Source organism: Rhodofomes roseus (genome assembly GCF_022264815.1).
Source record: "Rhodofomes roseus strain CIRM-BRFM 1785 chromosome Unknown C8Q71scaffold_37, whole genome shotgun sequence".
NCBI lineage: Eukaryota > Fungi > Basidiomycota > Agaricomycetes > Polyporales > Fomitopsidaceae > Rhodofomes > Rhodofomes roseus.
Genome location: NW_025952993.1, coordinates 140,279 through 163,363, shown reverse-complemented (window position 1 = coordinate 163,363; position 23,085 = coordinate 140,279). Strand labels below are relative to the sequence as shown.

The window sequence follows — 23,085 nt, the reverse complement described above, 5'->3', positions numbered from 1 at the left end:
TACGTCCGGGAGTCTGTCGTCATTGCCTACGAGCAAGGCGGCAAGCAGGCGTCATCTTCGCAGAGCGCAAAGAAGATCTCCGCCGTTAAGCGTAAGCACGGCGAACCAAACTTCAACCAGCAGCAGCAGCGCCAGGATGGCAGCAGCAGCGGCGGTGCGAAGGAAGGTCAAGGCAAGGGCAAAGGCAAGCAGCGCGGTAAACGCAGCGGCAAGCAAGTTAAGTCCCGCGCCAACCAAGGAGATCATACGGACCATGCGCATCTCGCCTCGCAGGCGTCGATAGCGGGTCCTACCACCTCCAAAGTCGTCGAGATAGCGCCTTCGGGCAGCAAGTCTCACACCGTCACCACCCGTCCCGCCAAAACCGGCCACAGCAAGAATGCTCACCGGTGGCTCAAGAGTGCCCTTGAGCTCGCCAAAGACATCGACGTCTCTGGCACCTCACAGCGTCTCACGACGTTGTCTGAGGTCGTTGACAATTCCGCTCGGATTGAGGAGTACCTCTCCGACTCGGAGTCAGAGTCTCGGGCGTCCAAACGCTCTCGTCATGGTTCTGAAGTAGGCCATGCGATCGACGCGATCATGGACGGGACGTACAACTCGTACGACGAGGACGAAGGTCCTACGACTCAGGATCCACTTGATTGGGGATCAGACGGTCAGTATGACATCGACGACGAGCTGGCTAACGCCGCCGGCTTAGGAGAGGACTTTGATGCTGGGTCAGTCCTTTCAGCTTCTATTCCCAAGCGACCTACTAACCCTGCGCTTCATACAGCCGCATGTAGTAGTAGACGCACTAGGTCTACTTTAAAGAGACGTAGTATTCGCAGTCATAGTCGCAGTGTAACGAATGAATATATCAGTAGTTCGTTGCACAAATCAGTTGGTTGTCGGCATTCGCGCGATTTCGCTGCGTGCACCAAATGTAAGGGAAAAGCTAAGGCTTGGCATGAACCAGAGCCGGTTGAGTCGTCAGACTCCTGGATGTTGGACTCTGGAGCATCATTACATTTTTCCAACAATTTAGATGATTTTGCTGAGATTGAGGACCTCAGTGAGCCAATCGTCTTGTCGACCGCAAACGGCTCTGCCGTATGCACAAAGCGTGGGACAGTCTTCTTGAACTTTGAGAATGACGATGGTAGTCATACGACAACCAGATTGTTTCCCGTTTATTACTTCCAAGGTCTTCATCAACGTCTCCTATCCATGGGAACGTTCCTCCGTGAAGGAATGACAGTGCGCGGTGGTGCGCAGCACGTCGACCTCTATGAACAAGGAGTGCGTGAACCACTATATGTGTTCAAGCCGCGGCACCCTGGTTCAACGATATTCGAAATACAGTCCTTGCCTTCACAGGACGCAATGAATATCCATCAGACAGTTTATTCTGTCGATTACCACACTATGCATCGCCGCCTAGGACATCCTTCTAAGGACGTACTACGGCAAGCACAGAAACACACCGAGGGTTTCCCACCTTCGATAGAGTTCCCTAGGGAGGATCCTATATGCCCAGGATGTGCGGAAGGGAAAATGCATAACAAAGCATTTCCGCCATCTACGTTGAGAGCGACAGAGCCCTTCGAGCTCATTCACTCTGATGTGAAGTCGTTTCCCATCGACTCCTACCATAAGTATAGGTACTACATCCTGTACTATGACGACTACGCTTCCAATGCATGGACAGTGAATCTGCGCAACAAGAGTGCTGCGATCACGGCCACGCGCCAATTCTTAGCCATGGCCAAAAACCAGTACGGCAAGAAGGTTAAGAAGTGGATGTCAGATGCTGGGGGAGAATACAAGTCTGAAGCGTTCGACAAAATGCTGAAAGACGAGGGTATCCAGATCCTGCAAAGTTCGCCGCACACTCCTCAGGAGAATGGCAGAGCGGAGCGACTCAACAGGACGATAATGGACAAAGCTGAGGCCATGCGCCATGAAGCATGTCTACCTGAATCCTGGTGGGAATTTGCGGTTGAGCACGCTGTTCATCTCTATAACAGGACACCTGTCCGACGTCTCAAATGGCGTACCCCCTATGAGATGTTAAATGGCGAGGCTCCCAGCATCAAGCACCTAAGAATATTTGGGTGTGGCGCATATGTATTCATACCGAAAGACGTGCGTCAGAATACACTATCTCGGAAATCTGAGTTAATGGTGTACCTCGGGGTTGCCCCTGGTGGGCATGGGGCGCGATTCATGCGCAGCCCTAATAATGTGCTTTACACCTCATCGAACGCTCTGTTTGATGAACTCATGTTCCCAAAATGCCCGGACATGAAACGGCGAGGCAACACTAGGTTGCAATCTGCACCTAGACCTGACCAAGCGGGTCGCCAACCCACTTCTCAGGAGAATTATGATGACGATGACAACGATCATCCCTCTCATCACCTTCCAAAGGGAGCGGACAATGAGCGTGACGATGCTCAGGAGCAGCCTAGGGCGCCCAGTCCAGTTCCGCCGCCTCAACCTCCGGAAGAGCCAGCGCGCGATGATGCGCCGCGGCGCTCATGGAGAGAGCGGAAGCCAGTAACCCGCCCAGGGAATGTCTATGGGGAGAAACGGACCCCCGTAGAAATATACAAAGAGATCGAAAAGAAGGGGCAATGGAGAAAGATTGTCGGAGAAGAGCCGGGTAGCTCCCGCTCTCAACCACAGTCAAGGCAGCAACCGGTTCCCGGACCTAGTTCTGCGCCTGATCCACAGCCAGACCAACCTTCTGGATCCTCCTCGGGCTCTGACGACGACGAAGTCGAAGAGTTACTCATGGCACAACTATGCCGGGAAGGGGGAGTAGGATTGGTTAACATGCTGCTTGCAAAAGCGCTACCACTAGTTGACCAAGATTCTCCGAAGTCCAGCGTACGCGAATGGACATTCTGTGATATCTCGAAGCTACCTAAAGAGGAGCAAGAGAAGTGGAAAGCTGCGTGTCGCGAAGAGTTAGAGGCTCTGCGCAAGCGTGGTGTTTATGAGTTGGTTGACCGTCCTAAGGGACGTAGGGTTACCAAAAACCGCTGGGTCTTCGACGTCAAAACTGACGGTCGAAAGAAGGCTAGACTAGTCGCAAAAGGCTACTCCCAGATTGAAGGCCTCGATTACGATCAGGTTTTCTCTCCAGTCGTTCGCTTTGAGACCGTGCGCCTTATACTCGCGCTAGCTGCGCTCGAGGGCATGCACATCTCCGGACTCGATGTCCGTAATGCGTACCTCTATGGTAAACTCGACGAGGAGATTTACATGGAGCAGCCTGAAGGCTTTAAAGTCAAAGGCCAAGAGCACAGAGTCCTCCGGCTATTGCGTGCTCTCTATGGACTCAAACAGGCAGGGTTAGCGTGGTGGCGCACCCTTAATGAGTCTCTCAAGGAACTCGGCTTTACACGCCTTGTATCCGACGCCGGAATTTTCATCTATAAGACGAAAGACGGACGTTTCGTCCTAGTCATAGTCTATGTGGATGATGCCCTATTTTGTGGCAAAGACAAGGCCCTTGTAGCCAAACTCAAGAACCGCTTCATGAAGAAGTGGGAGTGTCGCGACCTAGGCGACGTCAAGGAGTTCCTGCGTATGCGCATTACTCGGAAAGGCGACGAGATTCATCTCGACCAAACTGCCTACCTTGAGACTGTGCTGCAGCGCTGTGGCATGCAGAATGCAAAATCTGCGCCTACTCCACTCCCTGCGGGTTACAAACCTGAGCCGCACACTGGCCCGGTTGATCCTGCGCTTCGAAGCCGGTATCAGACCGTCATCGGCTCCTTGCTATATATCATGCTCGGAACTCGACCTGACATCTGCTTTGCCGTGACTAAACTTGCGCAACAAGCTGCGAATCCGTCACAGGACCACTTGGATAAAGCGCTATATATCTGCCGCTACCTCGTGGGTACCAAGTCCTATGCGCTTGTATACAGCGGCAAATCTGGACAAGGTGTCTCGGCATGCACAGACTCTGACTGGGCCAATGACCCAGAGATGAGACGGTCTCAGAGTGGCTACTTTATGAAGTTGGCGAACGGAGTGTTCAGTTGGCTGTCTCGACGGCAAAAGACGGTTGCACTGTCTTCAACTGAGGCTGAATACATGTCACTCAGTGACTGTAGCCGCCAAGTCGTCTGGGTTAAGATGCTCCTCAAGGAGATCGGTTACCTACTTGGCGCACTCCCTATCTGCTCGGATAACCAAGGAGCAATATTCATCGGCTCCAACCCTGTAACTGAGAGGCGGTCGAAGCACATCGACATACGCTACCATTACATCAGGGAACTGATTGAGGAGAAGCAAGTCGAGCTCTTCTACATCAGTACGGATGAAAATCCAGCAGACCTGTTCACCAAGAACTTAGGCCGTGTCAAATTCCTTAAGTTTAGAGGAATGCTCGGACTTAGATTCTATGAATCGTCCTAGAGCACCATTGGCAGCGTTATGCGCCTAGTACGCTTATGTGAGTCTACGACGCACTAAGCGAGGGGGAGTGTTGAACTAGGAAGGCGCCTACCGGGCTGCCGGGTTCAATCACAGGCCGGACCGGTTCTATGGGAAGCTCCGGGTCCGTGATGTCATCTATGATGTCATCTGTGTGTTATCACATGGCTACGCCACTTACCTTGTATGTCGTGGGAACGTACTATACAGTAGCTTAGATAAGCGGTCTCCTCATGTATATAAGGACCCCAGTAGCGTAGCTCAATCCCCAGTACCTTCAGTCGAAGTACTTGCGTGTGCATCAAGCATCAGCAACCTTGCAGGTAAGTTGTGAGGGCGCACCACTGCGTGGAGCTGCCTGCTCAACAGTCTCGAGCCGCAAGAACATGAGACGAGTAGATGAATATGACGCTGCCCGGCCACAGCGTCACTGTGCATCACACTCCGAACGTCGCGAGGCTGGCGGTGACCTCAATGGGACCCGAGTCGTTCTGTTCAGCAGGCCTCCCAATCGCGCGGGACAGTTAGCTGTGCTGCTGCTCCGCTGAGCCGCGCGCGTCAAGTATGTGTTCAGCATGCAATAGCTCGGAATTGACTGAGATCCCATGTGTGGTAGACTGTTCAACGGACAATGTCCCGCTGAAATCTGACACGAAGCCACGCCGGCCCCATCTCCCGTACAAGTCGTCTTCCTTGATACGAGCCGACAGTGTTTGACGCAGCGCTAGCCGCGAGCCTTCTCGCCGCACGAGACCACGGGATAAGCAGTCTCTGCCGTCCCGGGTGTGCGAATGACAAACGGCGGCGAGGCCAGATCGCGCGAACGACAAGCACAGCTGCTAGTATGCAGCGTCGGCGCATCAGCCAGGGTCATGCCCGGGCAGGTTGGACCCTTGCTCGAGATGCCCCTGAACCGCGTCTGACTACCTTCGCCTCGCTGTATGCGCCGTGGACACTCGCACACACCGACGCGGGACAAATGAGCGTTTAAAATGACACTCGGTCTGCCCGTCTACTCCCCAAGTCCATTCGTTTCCTGGCTATCGTCTCGTCATGGCTCGACACCTCGTTCTCGTGTGCCCAATCGATCCTGCTCTTCGTAAGCCCCGCTACTCGTCCTCGCTAGCAAAGCGGAGGGGCCTCTTGCGCTCCGTCCTCACCGAGGGACTGCGTAAGTACTGAACTGTTTGCCCTGCCACTCACTTGACTAACCATGGATTTCTAGGCGAAATAACCAAAAATCCTGCCGTGCGGATGCGCTACAACGAACACGACTTCTGGTCGAACGTCGTGCGCCGGCTCGGCTACAAGCTCGTCGGCTGGCCCGAGTCGATCCCGTTCACGAACCTCAGCAATCTCAAGGGTGGGCGGCGCCCGATCGAGGAGCTACTACACCTCTGGAACAACGGCACGCTCACCTTCGTTCCCATCAACTCGCCGGCCGAGATCGCGACGCTGAGGCCACGGACCGTTCGAAAGCGGGCAGCCCGCTGTGACCTCAAGAGCCACCGGAAGCACTTGACGGCCTCTGGCAAGCCGCGCTGTTGCCATCACCGAGGCGCAATCACGCCGCTGACGGTTGGCGAAGACATCGACCAGCAGCTGGACGCGGAGATCGAGGCGGGCTTGGAGGCGGGAGGCAGGCGGTTGGCGTGCGGCGAGTTGGCGGAGGACCCGATTGAGGATGCTTGAATGTAGATGCCGTTGCCGCTTAGATCACAATATCATTTGTCGAGGTTGCGGAAGGTCGAGGATGGCAGCAGAGCGGTGTCGCCGGTCGCGCTAGTGCACTTCAAGGCCATGGTCGCGTCGTAAGTCGTACCGGAGCGCTCATCGCAGCGGCGCCACTTGGGCGCCTGCACTTGCCCAATCCGGCCAGGTCAATGCTCCTCCTCCGCCGTCTGCGCTATCTCTACACTTTCTCTTACCCATCATCGTACATCGACTTGCCCTTCGAGTGTACGCCATGCAAGAGACCGATGTCTTGCTGTTGTAAGGTTTTCTGACATCAATCATCCGACTGTAAGTACTAGACTGATACATGGATGAAAGTGGCAAATATCTAGATTCGGTTCAGGTTGATATCAGGCTTTCTGACTGGAATGGTGCTCAAGACGGCTCATTGTCCCTGAAGTGCACAGGATATAGGTCCGATCAAGACCATTATGTAACAAAGTCTTGGCATACAGTGTGTAGAATATGTATACTCTGGAGACATGGTCTATATGGGACAGGCTATGCTCTGGACAGTATTGGCTGTCTGGAGTATAACCTGTCTTGTATAGGACAAGTCTCCGATGCTGGACAGCTACGGAATTGAGGAGACAGACCCAAGGAACGTGTTCAAGCGAGCAGATCTGAGATTAAGATGAGCCACAGAAACTAGCGACAGAAGCCTGAGATTTGTCAGAAACATCCTCGGAGTTTGGCAGACTCCGAGACATGATATATTGACTGAGTTTGAAATCTTTTAGTCAATCGGCAGATGAGTATCTTGAGCTGACGCCACACAAGTTCTGAGCAACAATCGCCCACTGGATAGCTCCTTTCTCATACACTGCTCACCAACGTCTCAGCAACCTCATTCCTCAGTGCACAGACAACTCATTCACGACCACCTCTATCTAGCTTGAAAACCGTCCAGAGCATGTTGTGTGGAGGTTGGACTGCCATAGTACGTGCATAGGTACACCGCTCTCCACGATTTGTAGCTTGCACATGCACTGACTTATGCAATGAAGCCTACCAGATCGGCTGAACAGCTTGTGGTCCGCCCCGGAAGCACTGTTTGATGTTCATGTCACGCCTGCACGGACTGCCTGAGACGGCCTGACACCACACGGCACACCTCTCGTACACTCCGAGTCGCTAGAGCACGGACAGCACACTTGTCAGTACAGTATCCACGTACTAGCGGCAGGTGATGCTCGTCATAGGCCACCGTCAACCTTCACGGCGTGAACACCTTGCCACTTCGACGTTCACGTCGTGCCTGCACCGACTGTCTGGGATGACCTGACACCACATGGCGCGCCTCTCGCTGCCCTCGCTACATTGTCTGGTATCGGCTCGCGAACTCGCAGATGCGGACGCCGGACACGCTTCGCGTTCTGGGAGCACGCGGTCAGGTGGCAATGTGCTTCGACTACCACCTTCGCTGTTGCGCACCCCAATTTCGTACATGCCCATGCCGCGGGCGAAGCATCGTGACCGGACGCGCTTCGCGTGCTGAAGACGGCTTGCCACCCATGCTGTTGCGGATCCCAGCCTCGGGACTACGCGTGGAGCTCAACGGACACGTGAAGGTGCCAGAGTCTCGCCTCAGTGCACCACCACTGGACTCGCAAAGATCAACGCCGGACGCGCGCTGCGCAAACGCACTCTGCGCGGTGGACACGTCGGCCGGGTTCGATACGCCGGCGGTCATGAATGCCATCGCGCATTCCTGCGTCTGTCTGGTATCCATTTGTGAAGGCCGAGCGTACTGTGGACGCACCTGACGTGCTGCGATGCGGAGGGCGGTCAGGCACGCCGAGCCTCACAGAGCTCAGCCGCAATCCGAGGTCACTCGTCCCCTGGCACGCAGCTCGGCGCAACAGTGCAGAGTCCGAGGGCAGACTCGAGGTATTGGTCTCTGCTGAGCTGCTGGAGAGAGAGGAGGCGAAGCCGGGATGCGTCGGTTGGTGCGCGTCGCTGTGGGTTCGCTCCGCGAACGGAAGTAGTCAGCAATAGTGCGACTTGGAGAATCGCGCCGTCTGCAGGCAGCTCCTCCCGGTACGACATCGGCTGGCCAGGAGTACAGTACCGGCGCGACAGCACTGTCGCGCGTCCCGGATTCGCCGCGCACTAGCCGCGCGCAAACATCGACACGGGCGGCGGCACCGCACGGTCGCGTCTCCGAGTCCGTGGAGGCGCATCGAAGTACGTGAGGCGGATGCACAGTACGCTCAGTGCTGGCCGCGGCGTGGGTTAGCGCACGGACATGGACGCTGTACGGATGCGTCTTGGGGCACAAAGGTTGCTCACGGACAGGCGTGACACGTGCGGCCCGTCGTGACGTGCGGACATGGCCGAGGGACGAGGACGGGAATGGGATCGTGCAAACGAGTGCGTTGGCGTCCGGCAGGCGGGCGAGCTCTCTGCAAAGGCGCAGCACGAGGACGGTGGGGACAACGTGTGCACATTGCAAACAGATGTGGGCGCACGAAGACAGCAAATATGCGACAGGACGAGGGAGGATGAGGCGGATGGGGCGAGGGCAGAATCTACGACTCAGTCTAAGGAGACCAGAAGACTCGGGGCGAGCGCGAGGCGAGAGCAGCGGAGGGTGTACCAGATGTGTTCGCGCGGACAGCACGAGGGCGGAGGACGAGTGCGGTAGTAGCTTGTGTACTGTACAGTAGGATGCGGGACGGACGTACCTTGCGTGCAGTTGCGGCAAGTCAAAGTCCGAGACGAACCGCAGTGCACGTGCCAGACTCTCTCGCGTGCCCCCGCGTCGCGGAAGTGCGAGTTCCTCTGTGTCGTGAGCATGAGCCCCTGTGAGTCCTATACGCCGTGAAACTGGGCCTATCTCTTGGATTTCGCTCGGACAGTCTGCGCACGCTGCACTTGCTGTGGGCCGTCGACGACGTCGTGGAGCCCGTTGGCGCCCATGACGCACGCCCCGCTTGCGATCGGGCGCTGACAGCAAGCATGTTCGCTCGCGTTCGAACGACCTCATCCACGCATTCGCGGGCTCCCTATGCTAGAGACACTCTGGTCGGTGGCTTGGAGCCTCTGCCCGCGATGAGAGCGGTCGTGACGTCAGGTTCACTGGCAGTGCCCCACGCCCTTCGACCTTAAAAAGTCTGGCCTTCCAAGTCGTTTCGCAAATCTACTCCAGGTACTCCGGCGACTTCCAAGTTAACGACTGTCATCTCCAGTAATCTCGCGACTATGGCGATGGTGAGCCCCCGGTGTATGCTCCAAGTACGTAGAAGAAGCTAATGAGTCGACATGTAGGCTATTCAGATGTGAGTGACCATGTACAAGGTCGTGTTCAGTGAGGCTGAAAGAGGTCCCAAAGTGCGACTTTCCTACACCAATGGTACCCTTGACTTGCCTCTTGCTGAGGAGTTCGTGATGCATATTTCGACAGGTGGTATGGACAAAATTCCGTGCCGACCAAGACCTCGGATCCACTGCGAATCGGGATCCTCTCGTCCGCGATGATCAACGCGGCAGGCATTATCCGCCCGGCCCAGACCCACGGCGAGGTCGTGCTCTCCGCCATCGCCTCGCGCGACCTCAAGACTGCGCAATCGCAGGCGAAGAAGTACAACATCGCGCACGCGTTTGGGTCGTACGACGAGCTGCTCGACAGCCCGCTCGTCGACTTCGTCTACATCTCGCTCCCGAACGGGCAGCACGGCGAGTGGGCGATCAAGGCGCTCGAGAAGGGCAAGCACGTCCTCCTCGAGAAGGCCTTCACCGCGAACGAGGCGGAGGCACGGCGCGTCGTCGAGACCGCGCAGCGCACGGGCAAGGTCGTCATGGAGGCGTTCCACTGGCAGTGCCACCCCGCCGCGCACGCGTTCAAGGACGTCGTGTCAAAGGTGCGTCCGCCCTCCCTCTGCTCTCCCTCATGCTCACCGGCCCGCAGCACGGCAAGATCCTGCGGACTCACGCGATCATGACTTCGCCCGTCGGCTCGATCCCCGCGTCCGACATCCGCTGGCAGTTCGACCTCGCGGGCGGCGCGCTGATGGACATGACGTACGTCCTTTCGAGCACGCGCTTCGCGCTCGACGCGGGTGCGCCCGTGCGCGTCAATTCCGCACATGCACGGCCGTCGCCTTGGGATGCGCGTGTCGACGAGGCGATGGACGCGACGCTCGTGTACCGCAAGGGCTCCGCAGAGGGCGCGGAGGGCGAGTACGACGTGGAGGCGACGGTGTACGCGGACATGCGCCGCGCGAACGTCGCCGGCCTCGTCCCGCGCGTGTGGGAACTCCCCACCATCGAGGTCGAGACGGAGCGCGCGGTCGTGACGCTGTACAACTTCATGATGCCCCACGTACGTCCCCCGCTCGTCCGAGGTGGTCCCGGCGCTGACGGCTATGGCACGGGCAGCTGTACCACTACATTGCGATAAAGGACAAGGCGACGGGCGAGACGCGCTACGAGAAGCACTACAAGTACTCCGGGAAGACGGGCGCGCACGGTGAGGAGTACTGGAGCACGTACCGCTGGCAGCTCGAGGTCTTCGTCGACAGGCTCCGCGGGCGCAAGCCTGCGCACTGGGTCACGAACCAGAGCTCTATCGACCAGGTGCGCATTTTTCTAGCCTGTGTTTCTGCGGACGATGGCGGACTGACGATTGTGGCGACTGTAGATGAAGTCGATCGATATGGTGTATCAGGCGGCGGGGCTGCCTCTGCGGCCCGCGACGAGGGATGTGGTCAAGCAGTGATGATGTCGATTCTGAAAATACAAAGTAACGTACATGTACGATTAGTTGTCAATAGTTACAGCTTCACTGCCTACGTGGTCGCGTTGACCGGGGCGAAGCCATCCTGTAAAAGCAGTAGACCTATAGCATACACTTGTAGTAGTGGATACCGCAGTAGCTGAGTACCTCGCGGCGCCGTTGATATCCAATGCATTCAGCGATGATTGACTCTCCTCTGCACCCTAAGCCTTCAATCCATTGTGTACGCCGGAGGTAGGTCGACAAGACTTCGCCGTGAGTCGAAGTCCGGGTTGAAGCGTAGACCAGAGTCGACGTGCCGGGTGAAAGACGTCCGGAAATCTAGTGAGCTTATGTCTGTCTGGAAGCTAGGCGGAGGGGAGACGGAGGCACGTCGTCCATGCGGAGCGGGAGCTCTCCCTACGCTGCGCAGCGGGCCCCGCGAATCGTCCACTTGGGTAGTGAGCACTGTGGCATCCGCGTCATAATCATCGACTTCGGTGTCATGATCCTCAGGAGCGACACTGACTCGGACGCCTTCGAGCTCCTCTTCTATATCGTTCTCCGTAACGGGAGACGGGGCCCGATTCGTATCCGCTAGTAGTGATCGAGCCTTGGTATACGGCACTGCGTGTACCCGTCAAATCAGGACCACGCGCAAAGCGAAAAGACTGTCACGCACCGATTCTGTACGGTACAAACACGCCCGAGTCATCCGCTGCATCTCCGAGCACTGCTCGTTTCCGTCTCCGGCGCCAGCACCACAGCGAGAATCCGAGGACTAGGATGCATAGACTTCCCAGTGCGAGTGCGGCTGCTATCCGGAGAGTGTTGCGATTTGGCGTGGCGGGCTTTGGTTCGATTGAGGTGCCTGACTGCGACGGTGCAAAAGTGGTGCGGGTACCGGTAGAGCTGGACGTCTGTCTTGACAGCGGCGAGGAGACGGTTGGTATAGTTACACTGCGGACGTGAAACCGTAATCATTATCAGCTCGTGGCGAGTAGATTTCTATATTACGTACCGTTGCAGCGAGGTGGCTGTTATCACCTCTCCAGACGCGGACACAGTCTCGGTAACGCTGGAGAAGACTTTTGCGGTACTATACACGGTATGACCGCTGAGGTAAGAATCGTACACCACGACGGATTCGTTGATTATTGTCTCGACACTGGCCGACTGGGCGCTGGAGGAAGCTTGAGAAGGCGCGGAGGGAACACGGGCGAAGGAGGTAGTGCTGGTAGCGGAGAGAGTACCAGCTGTGGAGGCAGTGCCGGTGATGGGACCAGCGTTGTCAACGTTGGTAGGAGACTTGGAAACACTGGTGGCTGAGGTAGTGCTGATGACAGAGGAAGCGCGGGATAGAGACTCTGCGGGTGTGTCGGCGGCGGAGAGGCGAGCTTGTTGCCCGGAGGCAGCAGCAGCAACCTCAGAGGAAGTCGCACAGGCTGGAGAGGACCGTGCTACTGGCGATTTGCGACGAGCCAGACAAATGGGTAGCAGCAACAATAGAGCTGCTACTGTGACTAAGAACGGAGTTCGTCGCAGGAGCTGCTGAGACAGCATTCGCCATTGCAATGTGCTCGTCCCGTTACCACAATGAGGCTGCCAGTGGACGGTCAGAATTTGAGGATCAAGGTACGCTGGTCGATGAAATACCTGCTGCAGACTACTATGTACCAAAGTGCGGGACAACGTGTGGCTTGTAGTAGACCACTGGCAGTCACATGCACGTGTGCAAGAATTCGGAGGCGTATCTTGCTGGCATGAGGGGCGGGCGGCGACCACAGAGGACAACGACAAAAGATAGTTGAAGCCGCAAGAGGTCAATGGCGCGACTTTAATCTCTGATCAACACCGGTGAGCTCAGCTTGTTGTCATCATACAGCGTCTCAGCCGTCGCATGGTGGTCGCAGTATACCAGTGGCCTGCGTATGGGAACAGTGGGCACGCGAAGATAATATCCCTCCACGGTGTGCTTCCATTCCAGATGCAAGTGGCCGTTGCATTTTTTCTCTTTCATGTGGCCTGCCAAGGCCGAAAACACAAGACTCACGGTGGAGCTCCGGATGATGACTCTTGAGGACACTAATAATCTGCCAGTCGCGCAATGGAAGACTATTCACTTGGGAACAAGGAGGTGGATGAGTGCTGACTGTGCCGGAGTACAGTTCAAGAGGGACTTACCGGTACTGGCGCAATTCACATAACGCAATGACAGTGCACCTTCATTGGTGCTTGCCGGAGGTAAGTGTCCGCCTCGGTCAGATCCTACATGTGTCCTGCCAATACCGCCTGAGGGACGCATGCTGGGATCGTCGAAGCGTCGATAAGAGTGGCAAAGTGGTGTCCTCTGCTGCGATTAATGCCGCAAAATGAAGTGAAACGGTGTCCTAGTCTTCCATTCATCTCCGAGGCAGGCTCGTCGCGCGATAGCACTCGATTCGTGTACCATATTACCACGGATAACTGTTGTCAATAGTGATCACTGCCTCGACGTAACGCCAAAGGATATGCCAAGTTGTATATGCAATCATCGACATACTACTTACTGTATGAAGTTTGCGGGTACGTCGTCGGTAGCAGTGAACACGATTATTCCGGCCGCCGCCGCAGTCATGCTGCGACTGCCAGTGAGTGGAGGTTTGTACCAAGGAAATACAGGATTTCTACGGATATGTCGATTTCGGTTCGGATTGTGGAGGAGGCTAGCGCAGACGGGCAGTGCAATGAATCTCTGGTACATTCCTGTTCAGTTCCTGTTGAAACTGTGACGTTGCCAAAGGAAGGCCTGCGACCAGCGGACCGGGATCACAGGCATAGGCAGGGTGGCTGAGATCTGATATCGCTGCCCGATACGATGAGGGCTTGTCCACGTGATTCACTGTCCGGTCGCGTCCTTGAATTTGAATTTGAAAGGCCTTGAGTCAAAGCTTCACTAATGGCTTCACTCCTTGAAGTCTTTCGACGAGGAGACTTCCATCATACATTTCACTCCGCTGGAGCGATGCTCAATCCTCCGCATGATGACCTTCCTGGTCGGTTCTCAACGGCTAAGAAAGTGAAGGTGAGGGACCAAGGCTGGTCACGGCTCTTAGGGCCTAGATCAGGGGCCGCCCAAGTTCCACAGTGACACAGGACGGTGACTGGACCCCCGCGAATAGTGAGTATGCTTGAGTTATGCCTCTTATCATAACGTGAGCTTGGTGAGCTTGTGCTGTGCTTTAGGTTGTGGACGAGGACTGTGGAACATCCATCTCGCGTCCATCTCGACCCTACACAAAGGCGGCAGCAGCGTCACGTCATAACTGCCCATCTCTCCATGCCTCGCATATGAACGCACTTCGCTTCCATTTTCAGCTGTTCCTGAGGTATATTTCGTTGCCTCATTGATCACTACGTCGCTGGTAAGTAAGCCTTGCTGACAGAATATACGCGTGGATCGTCTTGAGCTGACCAGCCCAAAACAGGTACTACAAGCCGCGCATTGTAGGATTTGTCTCCGCTTCTACAGTTCCTAGATGCGTTCAGAGACGTTTGACATACCGTGGAAACCGTTTACTGCGCACTGAGCGTGCTTCTCCACTCCACTGAGTCTTCTTTCTCCGATGAAGATAGACTTTCACCTATCCCGTTGGCTGGAACATAGGTACACTGACATCGCGGGAGCAGGGGTGCCCTCACCCTCCGTCCACGCTCTCCCGCATCCGCTTCTCCTCCTCCTGCCGGCTCGGCAGTGATGCAAACACCTAATCATGTCCGAGTCGAAATCCTTTAACGCGAGTTTTATAAGATCATGTCGCACGAAGCGCCGGTACACGAGAAGTAATCTGGTGAGTTTCCAATTGCCTCCGCATCTTAGGCGTCACTGATGAACTGGGATGAGCCTCTCTTTCCCTCAGAATCTACGTGCATCCGCGATTCATAGGACACGAATTCACGTCAGACATCAATAGTTCCTAGGCCTGCGTGCTTGTGCCATGAGGGTGATCGTCATCGAGCGAGGCCTTGACGGGATGCTACGCCGAGCGTCACAACGCCAACACGTCAAAGCGCTCACTTATCTGGCGGTTCACGCGACTCATCAACTCCAACAGCGTACTTCTATCTTGTTCAGCCAGGGAATAGCATTGGGGAATGGAAGAGTGCAATGGGAACCCTATTCGACAACCATAAAGGTAGGCACTCGAGTCGCATGTCGGCAGGCAGTCCTGTACCGCACTGACTACCATGAGCGCAACGGCGTACCTCAAGCGACTTGTTCGCAAGCTGGAAGTCAAGCAAGTTGAGTCAGACGGAGAGTTGTCGTATTCCGAAGGGTTTTTGAAGGTGATTACAATACCCCCAGTTGTGAATGCATCTGACGCTCCTTCTCGATCACAGAATGAGGATCTCTATCCTGTCCCGCCCGAGCGACGAACTTGGGCCATGTTGAACTATGTTTCATTGTAAGCCTGCCTTCTCTGCTCGCGATACATTGCTTAATCTTTGTATTCAGCTGGGTCACTGACGGTTTCAATATGAATACGTATGTAGCGTAACCCGAAGCCGTGACCCAACTCACCATAAGCCCAGATGGGAGATTGCTGCTTCCATGATCGACTCCGGTCTATCTTGGTGGCAGGCCTGGCTTTGCGTTTGGTTGGGATTCGGCGTGGCTGCACCATTTGTTGTGCTCAACGCTCGTCCGGGGGCGATCTTCCATATCACCTTCCCCGTGGTTTCTCGCGCTAGCTTCGGTATCTGGGGGAGCCTCTGGTGCGTCTTCAACCGAGCGGCGATGGCGTGGTGAGTTTTCCAACACATCACACTCGCGGATAGGCACTGACGACTGTCATGCCTGCAGCATTTGGTATGGCGTACAGGCAAGCCTGGGTGGATCGTGCGTGCTCGTCATGTTGCGAGCGATTTGGCCGAGCATCGAAAACATCCGTACGCAATCCTATCACCATTCTTGTCCGCGTCCTGTCTCAACGACTCGCAGCGAATTCGATGCCGGCCTCGTCTGGCACGAACACGCGGGACTTCATGTGTTTCTTCCTCTTCTGGCTCATCTCCCTGCCGGCGATCTGGCTGCCCCTCCACAAAGTCCGGCATCTCTTCACCGTCAAGGCCATCATCGTCCCGATTGCTGCCGTTACCTTCTTCATATGGTGTATCGTCAAGGCGCATGGCGTCGGCCCGATCGTGCGGCAGCCGGGAACACTGCACGGCTCGACTCTGGCGTGGACGATGATCTCGAGCATGATGTCGTGCATTAGTAATATGTCGACGCTCATAACGTATGCATGGTCCCCCGCTTTCTCAGTTATATGGGAAGATGCTCATGTGTATCTATTCAGGAATGCCCCGGATTTTGCGTCGAGGGCACGAAGGCCGCGGGATGCTTTGTGGCCCCAGCTCATATCCATTCCCATCGGCTTTGGTATTGTCTGTTTCCTCGGCCTCATCGTCAGCTCGTCGTCTCAGACGATATACGGTGAAGCCATCTGGTCGCCAGTGACTTTACTTGGAATGTTCCTCGATAATGATCCGTCACATGCAACTCGGTTTGCGGTACGTTGTGTTCGCCGCCTGCCCTCCGCGTCGTCTAACAATGACTTCGGTATAGGTATGGTTCATCTCCGCTGCGTTCATTATCGCACAGGTTCGGGTTGTCATCGTGTCGGAGTGTACAAGCCTGATGCTTCTTATCTGTATTCCGATCCATCTTTTAGCTTGGGTGAGTGTCGATGAATTCTATGAGCCACATTACAGTGCTCATGTAAGAATTCAGCACAAACATCGCCGCGAACTCGATTAGCGCTGGCTGTGATTTGACCGCCCTGTTTCCGCGCTTCATCGTAAGTAGCTTACCTTTTGCGTTGACCATAACTTCTGAACCTGTGTGCAGAATATCCGTCGCGGAGGCTACATCGCTGCGATAGTCGGATTGTGCATGCTCCCATGGAACCTTCTGAAGAGTAGCAGCAACTTCACCACGTATCTTTCCGCGTACTCCGTGTTCCTGAGCTCAATCGCAGGAGTGATGGTGAGTACTGGTCTTCTTTCGCGCGTTGTGCGGCTTTCTCAACTCGCGCTTAGGTCACAGATTACTACCTTATACATAAGGGGCACTACCGTATCAACGACCTCTACCGCACCGATAAAGGTGGCTGGTACAGTTACACGTATGGGATCAACCTACGGTGAGCATCGGACAACCTCTCGATCTGCTCCTTGTGGTGCTGACTTCACCGCACAGAGCATACGCTGCGTATGTCTCGGGCATAGTCATCAATGTCGTAGGTTTTGCTGGCGCCAGTACGTTGTCTTGAGCTTCGCTCTGTCTTCATACTCACGCTGTCATTCTGCAGCTGGCCGACCAGTGCCGAAGGCCGCCATCCATATCTATGACCTATCGTTCTTCACCGGTTTCGCTGTATCGGCGACTATCTATTGGGTACTCAATCGAATCTTCCCCGCGGCCGGTGCGGCGAAGACATTCCAGGAAGTCGACCATTCGGGTATGATAGCCCGCATCGAGGGCATACACGAGCCCGAGGAGCCGGAGAAGACGCAAAGTGCGGATGAAACGGAGAGCGATTCGAAGGATGGCATCTCGGAGATCGTTCTAGCAGTCTGAAGACACATTCGCTTAGAAGAGTCCACGTAACCTTGGCCGAGTACTGTGAGATTCCAATCATGAGTGTCAATGTACAAGTTCCTGCTAATGCTTCACTCGAACTACAGAGAGCCCGTGTTACAGAGTATTCCGTGAATAGAATGGCAGTCATTGCGGACACAGATGCAGGCGCATGCGGCGACAAGGAAACTTCTTCCACTTGCCACGAGCATCATGAACATGGGATACGAAGTACGTCCTCGAGCCGCTACGTGGATACACGGCTCTGGTGCTCGCGTACAACTTGAAGGTAGGCTACGCCGGGCTCTATTTAGAACTTCTGTTGCCGTTTGTATACACTGACTCAGGTCAAGCTCACGGTAAACAGGGCGTCGCGTCTCACTCACTCCCTCCCAGGACTTTGCGGCAAATACCCCGCGAAGTGATAGAACAGATCATTGCCGATCTGTGAGGCTACTGTGGAACCCTGCTGAACTGCGCCTTGACCCACAGCTCATGGTATCCACGAGCCAGAACAGTCATGTATACGGCGATCTACCTACGGGACCGTACAGCACATGACGTTTCTCGGAGACTCCAATTCAACGTTGAGACGCAAGTTCTACTCTGGCGCACGGAGGAACTGGAGTTCGATGAATGGGTGCGCCGACCTTATGTGGATGAGGCGCTGGTGACGCTCGCAGGCGTTGCTCTTCCGCCCCTCCGCTCGTCGGTACTGGGCAGAAATGTTGCTGCAGTGGCCTGCATCCCTCTCAACATGTCCGGGTTGTTGTCCAGGAGGTTGTAGCCGCCAAGCTTCAAGACTCTAGTCTTGACTCGATGTGCGTTACGCACCCTCCACGACTTCATTCGCTTCGTTTCCGCGTTTCTACAGCTAGTGACTACTGGTACGTGTCAGCGAACGTGATATTGGTATACCAAACTGACCTACTCCGGATACTCGCAGGGTGAAGCAAGTCTAAAGGCGACGAGGACGTGAGGCTTGGGATGAGTCAGCGTCAGAGGGGGTTACACCAGTGTCACGATGCAATTGACAGCGGCACACATCTTCCTTTGTCGCGCTGTTTTGATTTCTGGAGAGCTGCCTTGCAGTACGAGCGCTGCATCACCCTGCCTGGCACCGTGACGGTGGATCGGCGCGCAGCACGTCTCAACCCTGTTACAGATCGACAATCAAGTCGTCAGCTCAGATACTTACTGCAACGTGAACAGCCGAGTTTTATTGAAGTTGATGGGTAGCTGAACGCATGTTAGAGTGTACCTGTTCAAGAAGTCGACTGCCAACCAGTGAGAGCCTAGAGGACATGGGTCGCAGAACGGTCGACGACATACGCGATCACGTGCACGTGTGCGCCAGCGCATCGACTCCGAACTCGAACTTTCTTTCACAGCGAAACTCGTCAACTCTGGACTCCACCCGTACATCGAGTAAGTATGTAGCGTTTGCATCGACTCCAACTACAGTAACGTTTGGTCTTATTCTCCCTCACTAGACAGCAGCGTTGCCTTGACAATGAGTTCGTCGTCGTCTGGTGCAGACACAAAAACCTCACAATCCAGCCGGAAACGACCTCGCACAGAGCCTGACTCTGTCGATGATGCGAACGAATCGTTCCGCCGCGACGAAACGTACTGGTATGACGATGGCAACATTATTTTCGTCGCGCAGAACGTCGGCTTCCGCGTCTACAAGGGCATACTCGCAGCCAAGTGTGAAGTCTTCCGCAATATGTTCAGTCTACCTCAGCCTGCCCAAGACTCAGGACCGGGCGGGTCGCGTGACACCGTCTTGTATGGTTGCCCGGTCGTCCACGTCACCGATACGGCGGGCGAGTTTCGCATGCTACTCGACAGCCTGCTCAACGGCATGGAGTAAGTGCAATTAAGTATTCAGGTTGCTATGTACTGATGCCGTGGTTTCTTGCCACCGCGTCCTCAGGATTATACGAGGCGGAGGATGCCGCTTCGACGATGTTGCAAACGCCGTCCGAGTCGCACACAAGTATGATGTCAGGCAGCTTTACGCGGACTCTATGAAGAGATTGCAAGAATGCTACCCAACTAAGCTCAATGATTGGGACGACCTCGGAAGCTTCTCGCCACTGCGGTTTGGTTCCACGGACGACGAGGACGAGGTGGACGCCCGTGGGACGCAAGCAATCGTCGCTGTCACATTGGCGCGCCTTACCGAGACACATTCGCTGCTGCCAGCAGCGCTGTACGAGTGCTGCCAGCTAGACAGCAGAGTGTTAATCAAGGGTCGCATCCGCCCAGATGGGACGGCGATTACCTTGAGCCCGGAGGACCTCGCGCAGTGCATTGACGCGAAGGCAAATCTTTGCTCTCGTGTTTCGGAGGTTGACTATCAGCTTTTTGATATCACTCCCTCCGCAGCGTCCGCAGCGTCCCATCCCAGATGTGACGACATATTTAAACAAGTATGTGACCGAGCTTTCGTCGAGGTCAACGGGGCCCGTGGCAGATGTGATGTGTTGCGGCGACGGAAATCTATGATTACTCAGCTAGTCCACGACATGGGGCTCTGCAGATTGTGTCTTATGCTCCTCCGCGGAAGAAGTGCTCGTTTGCGCGGGGAGTCCTGGGGGCTGCTGCCAAAACTAGTTGGAGTAGATGACTTGCCGAACTGGGGTGAGGGCCATTGAGAAAAGTCGTGTAAAGGTTAGTCTCACCGTAGTCACTGCTGCTCTGTATCTCTCACAAGTTGGGCTTTATTCAGGATGCTGTAACTAGAGATGAGTGACTGTGGCGTGCGTGGCTTAGGCCGCTAGGTGGAAACGCGCCGGAAATACTAGTCAATGATTCTATGCGGTCTTTGCGATATCGTTATACCCTCACCAACAGCTTCGATGCTTATGTATCATTGGTACAGAGATGGTTATGATAAGGTCACCTGAATACGCTGTCCGCCGCATGCAGTCAGTAATCGACCTGGACGCAGCCAAGACGCGGCAAATGCGATGGACATTGGGCGAACGCGCGCTGCACTTGTATGGCACGTGACCGCGTGTTCATGGCGACCTCGCGCGACGGGTGCGATGTCTTGCTTGCAGCTTGTCTCCAGCCTCTGTTGCTGCCGCCCACTCCCTGGTCAGAACTCGAATCCAGTCCTCATAATTTTTGTCCTTCCTTTTACACACCCTCCTTCAGGTCGCCTCAAAAGATCCCATCTCCGTATCGGCTCCACTGGCTTTGGACTGCACTATCTATTCCGGTATCTCTGACGGATTTCATCCTCGACCATCATGTTCTCGTTCGCGGCTGCGGCTCTCCTCGTCTTCGTGGCCTGTCTAACAACGGCTTCAGCGAGTATCTACGTGAGCGAACATGTCATATAGCGCTCGGGGCATACTGCCAACGACTCAGTTCTATGCTACCTAGGTCAACAACCCTACATCGACCGCAGTATGCTACGGCGGGCAGCCATGCACTGTGACGTGGTTGGACGACGGTCAGACACCGCTGTTGAGCGAGATTGGGGCATGTTATGTGGGATTGTACAACGGCAACAGGGTACGTGCTCTTTCCTCTGCACTCGGATCAGGGAGAACTCTCTGTTCGAAATGCGACCGTGTATGTCAATGCTACGCCCTGGGGGAATGCCGTTGGGCCTTCGTCTCCGTTGGTCTGGACTGAAAGGACGAAGGAAACGCTGCGGATGTGCGGATGCACTGCCATCTCTGATGGTTGTACGCAGCGGCGATGGACGGCGCGGTGACCGATGAGCTTCCCATCGCATAACTGCACGGTTCCATGATAGATCTCGGATGGCCCATCGTGCTGAGAACGGCCTAACGTGTGCGCAGAAACGTTCTCTAAAGCACCCCAGAACCCTGTGATGTATGCCGTGTTCCAACTTCCCCTGTACTGTGATGTTAGGTACAAACGCGGTCTCCGAATGGTCGAATCGCGGCTCTGTTCGGTTAGTGGTGGATATGAACCTGCCGGCGTCATGGCGCGATGTTATCATCCTTCAGACAAGGCTCTATAGATATGGATATAGCTGCCCTAGGCACGTTAAAGTGCCAACCCGAGCGTTCGAACTTTCCGTGATGCTCTCACAATAACCGCATCTGTACTCATATTGTACGACTTTCTAGGACCTCATTCAGCAAATAGACCCCGTGAATGTCGCTAGCCAGCACTCGTTCACGTTCACAGTGAGTGACACCCGATACCTCTACTTGCGCGACGATTGATTGAGCTACGCATACACAGCCTGATGCCACTGCTGGGCCTGACTCTAGCAGCTAGTACGTCATAATCGTCCCTTATGAGCGTGACGCGGACTGGACTCAAATGTGCTTGCATAGCTATGTCAACTTCACGTCAGTAGAGCTCATGGTCAATTCCACATCACACTATGCCCAATACTCGGCAGACTTCACGTAGGCCTACTTATCATTGTGCCTTTCGCCTATCTAACCACCGTCTTCTGTAGCCTCGCGAACATGAGTGGAGACCTCGCATCGCCCGTTGCAAGCGATACCGCTGCCATCGCGGTGCCCTCGAGCATCCTCAGCCTGTCATCCAATCCTATCGGGTCGACATCGACGATCACATACTCGTATACTGGGTCGTACAGCAGCCTCGCTGTGCCCTCAATATCCACGAGCACCGGAGCAACCTCGCGACTGTCCACTTCGCGTACGCCGAGCTCGACGTCCGCATCATCATCCTCAAGCGCAACCTCCGCGTCGTCCGCAGCATCATTGCGACACGTACCCTCCTGCGGCGTCTCCGCAGCGTTTGCGCTTGCGGCGAGCGTGCTTCTCTCCGTTATCTATATCTAGCACGGGCGTGCTGGGGTTTTGTTTTGTCCCTTGGCGGCTCCACGCGACACACCCTGCTATGCTGCGCTCCCGTTCCCTTTGCTCCGTCGGCCGACCTACGGGTCCTCACTCTGTACGCGCACCCCGCCTCCCACCCACCTCCCGACCATCATCGCTATCGCCGACCCCAAACGTCGGCACAGACTTTTTGCATTACCTCGGACACCTCGATTCGCAGCAATCGCACTTTGTATTCGGTAGAATAGTACATAGATGCCCCGCGCTGCGGGCAGCGATACCTTCTTCTGCACATACCCCGGTCTGAAGCTATGATATGCCCATATGCGATCTGACCTCTCCTCACGTTCAGAACCATGCCCTCCTGAGTGACGGGAAGACTTGGAGCAACAAACCGGTAACAAACTGCGCCGAGTTGCCTTCGTCACGATCGACGGTGTGTATCTCCGTGGTGCGTGATCCTCAGAATCCCAACACTGTGCCACCCCAATTTCCTGATACCTGCTTCTGTTTCCCGCTGCAGGTGTGAGATCTCCGCTTGCGGGATAGCATGAGAGATGTACCGATGCGAGACGTGTCGTATTCTGGCAGTGTCACTTGCAAATTCGAGCGTCAGGCTTTATGAGGCGTAGCAGCCCGGCGTATGCCTTGCTGTCGCGGAGAATCCTGGTAAACAACAACGTTTGTGCACGGTCTCTCCACGTTCATTGAACCAGAGAGCTTGCAGCCAGTGCCGCGTGATTGTCGTGAAGGCAATCGAAGAC

The 23,085-nt window shown here is 55.3% G+C and overlaps 6 protein-coding genes across 6 annotated transcripts; 5 read left to right on the top strand and 1 right to left on the bottom strand.

Moving 5' to 3' along the window:
* Positions 1-5,550: 5,550 nt before the first annotated feature.
* Positions 5,551-5,889, top strand: C8Q71DRAFT_695878 (uncharacterized protein; the record flags this gene model as incomplete). The annotated part of the gene is made up of 2 exons (XM_047919915.1): positions 5,551-5,611; positions 5,666-5,889. Coding segments are annotated over 2 exons (285 nt in total), but the record flags the coding sequence as incomplete, so codon positions are not given.
* Positions 5,890-9,378: 3,489 nt separating this feature from the next.
* On the top strand, positions 9,379-10,986 carry C8Q71DRAFT_851666 (NAD binding Rossmann fold oxidoreductase; the record flags this gene model as incomplete). Its single annotated transcript, XM_047926768.1, has 6 exons — positions 9,379-9,411; positions 9,445-9,455; positions 9,581-10,037; positions 10,085-10,498; positions 10,555-10,752; positions 10,817-10,986. The coding sequence occupies 6 exons, from the start codon at positions 9,379-9,381 to the stop codon at positions 10,892-10,894; spliced, it is 1,191 nt and encodes a 396-aa protein (XP_047773038.1). The 3' UTR covers positions 10,895-10,986.
* Positions 10,987-11,311: 325 nt separating this feature from the next.
* Positions 11,312-13,508, bottom strand: C8Q71DRAFT_728009 (uncharacterized protein; the record flags this gene model as incomplete). The annotated part of the gene is made up of 6 exons (XM_047921912.1): positions 11,312-11,359; positions 11,421-11,518; positions 11,574-11,851; positions 11,913-12,493; positions 12,945-12,984; positions 13,441-13,508. 6 exons carry the CDS (start codon positions 13,506-13,508, stop codon positions 11,312-11,314), a joined length of 1,113 nt encoding a protein of 370 aa, XP_047773037.1.
* A 1,610-nt stretch (positions 13,509-15,118) lies between these two features.
* Positions 15,119-17,513, top strand: C8Q71DRAFT_718032 (permease for cytosine/purines, uracil, thiamine, allantoin-domain-containing protein; the record flags this gene model as incomplete). The annotated part of the gene is made up of 12 exons (XM_047921208.1): positions 15,119-15,336; positions 15,387-15,416; positions 15,464-15,676; positions 15,735-15,820; positions 15,873-16,170; positions 16,231-16,444; positions 16,500-16,552; positions 16,665-16,731; positions 16,782-16,919; positions 16,973-17,076; positions 17,133-17,191; positions 17,245-17,513. The coding sequence occupies 12 exons, from the start codon at positions 15,119-15,121 to the stop codon at positions 17,511-17,513; spliced, it is 1,749 nt and encodes a 582-aa protein (XP_047773036.1).
* Positions 17,514-18,911: 1,398 nt separating this feature from the next.
* C8Q71DRAFT_843674 (uncharacterized protein) lies at positions 18,912-20,481 on the top strand. Its single transcript, XM_047926572.1, has 4 exons — positions 18,912-18,941; positions 19,007-19,385; positions 19,453-20,192; positions 20,251-20,481. Exons 2-3 carry the CDS (start codon positions 19,027-19,029, stop codon positions 20,174-20,176), a joined length of 1,083 nt encoding a protein of 360 aa, XP_047773035.1. The 5' UTR covers positions 18,912-18,941; positions 19,007-19,026; the 3' UTR covers positions 20,177-20,192; positions 20,251-20,481.
* An 85-nt stretch (positions 20,482-20,566) lies between these two features.
* C8Q71DRAFT_789964 (uncharacterized protein) lies at positions 20,567-22,659 on the top strand. The gene is made up of 6 exons (XM_047925285.1): positions 20,567-20,848; positions 20,913-21,044; positions 21,632-21,691; positions 21,750-21,784; positions 21,845-21,919; positions 21,973-22,659. The coding sequence occupies exons 1-6, from the start codon at positions 20,777-20,779 to the stop codon at positions 22,322-22,324; spliced, it is 726 nt and encodes a 241-aa protein (XP_047773034.1). The 5' UTR covers positions 20,567-20,776; the 3' UTR covers positions 22,325-22,659.
* Positions 22,660-23,085: the final 426 nt, after the last annotated feature.

Coding starts and splice junctions, on each gene's coding strand:
- C8Q71DRAFT_843674 (XM_047926572.1), top strand. CDS start 19,027: ATGAGTTCGTCGTCGTCTGGTGCAGACACAAAAACCTCACAATCCAGC. Junction 19,386..19,452: donor AGCCTGCTCAACGGCATGGA/GTAAGTGCAATT, acceptor CCGCGTCCTCAG/GATTATACGAGGCGGAGGAT.
- C8Q71DRAFT_789964 (XM_047925285.1), top strand. CDS start 20,777: ATGTTCTCGTTCGCGGCTGCGGCTCTCCTCGTCTTCGTGGCCTGTCTA. Junction 21,045..21,631: donor GATTGTACAACGGCAACAGG/GTACGTGCTCTT, acceptor ACGACTTTCTAG/GACCTCATTCAGCAAATAGA. Junction 21,692..21,749: donor AGCACTCGTTCACGTTCACA/GTGAGTGACACC, acceptor ACGCATACACAG/CCTGATGCCACTGCTGGGCC.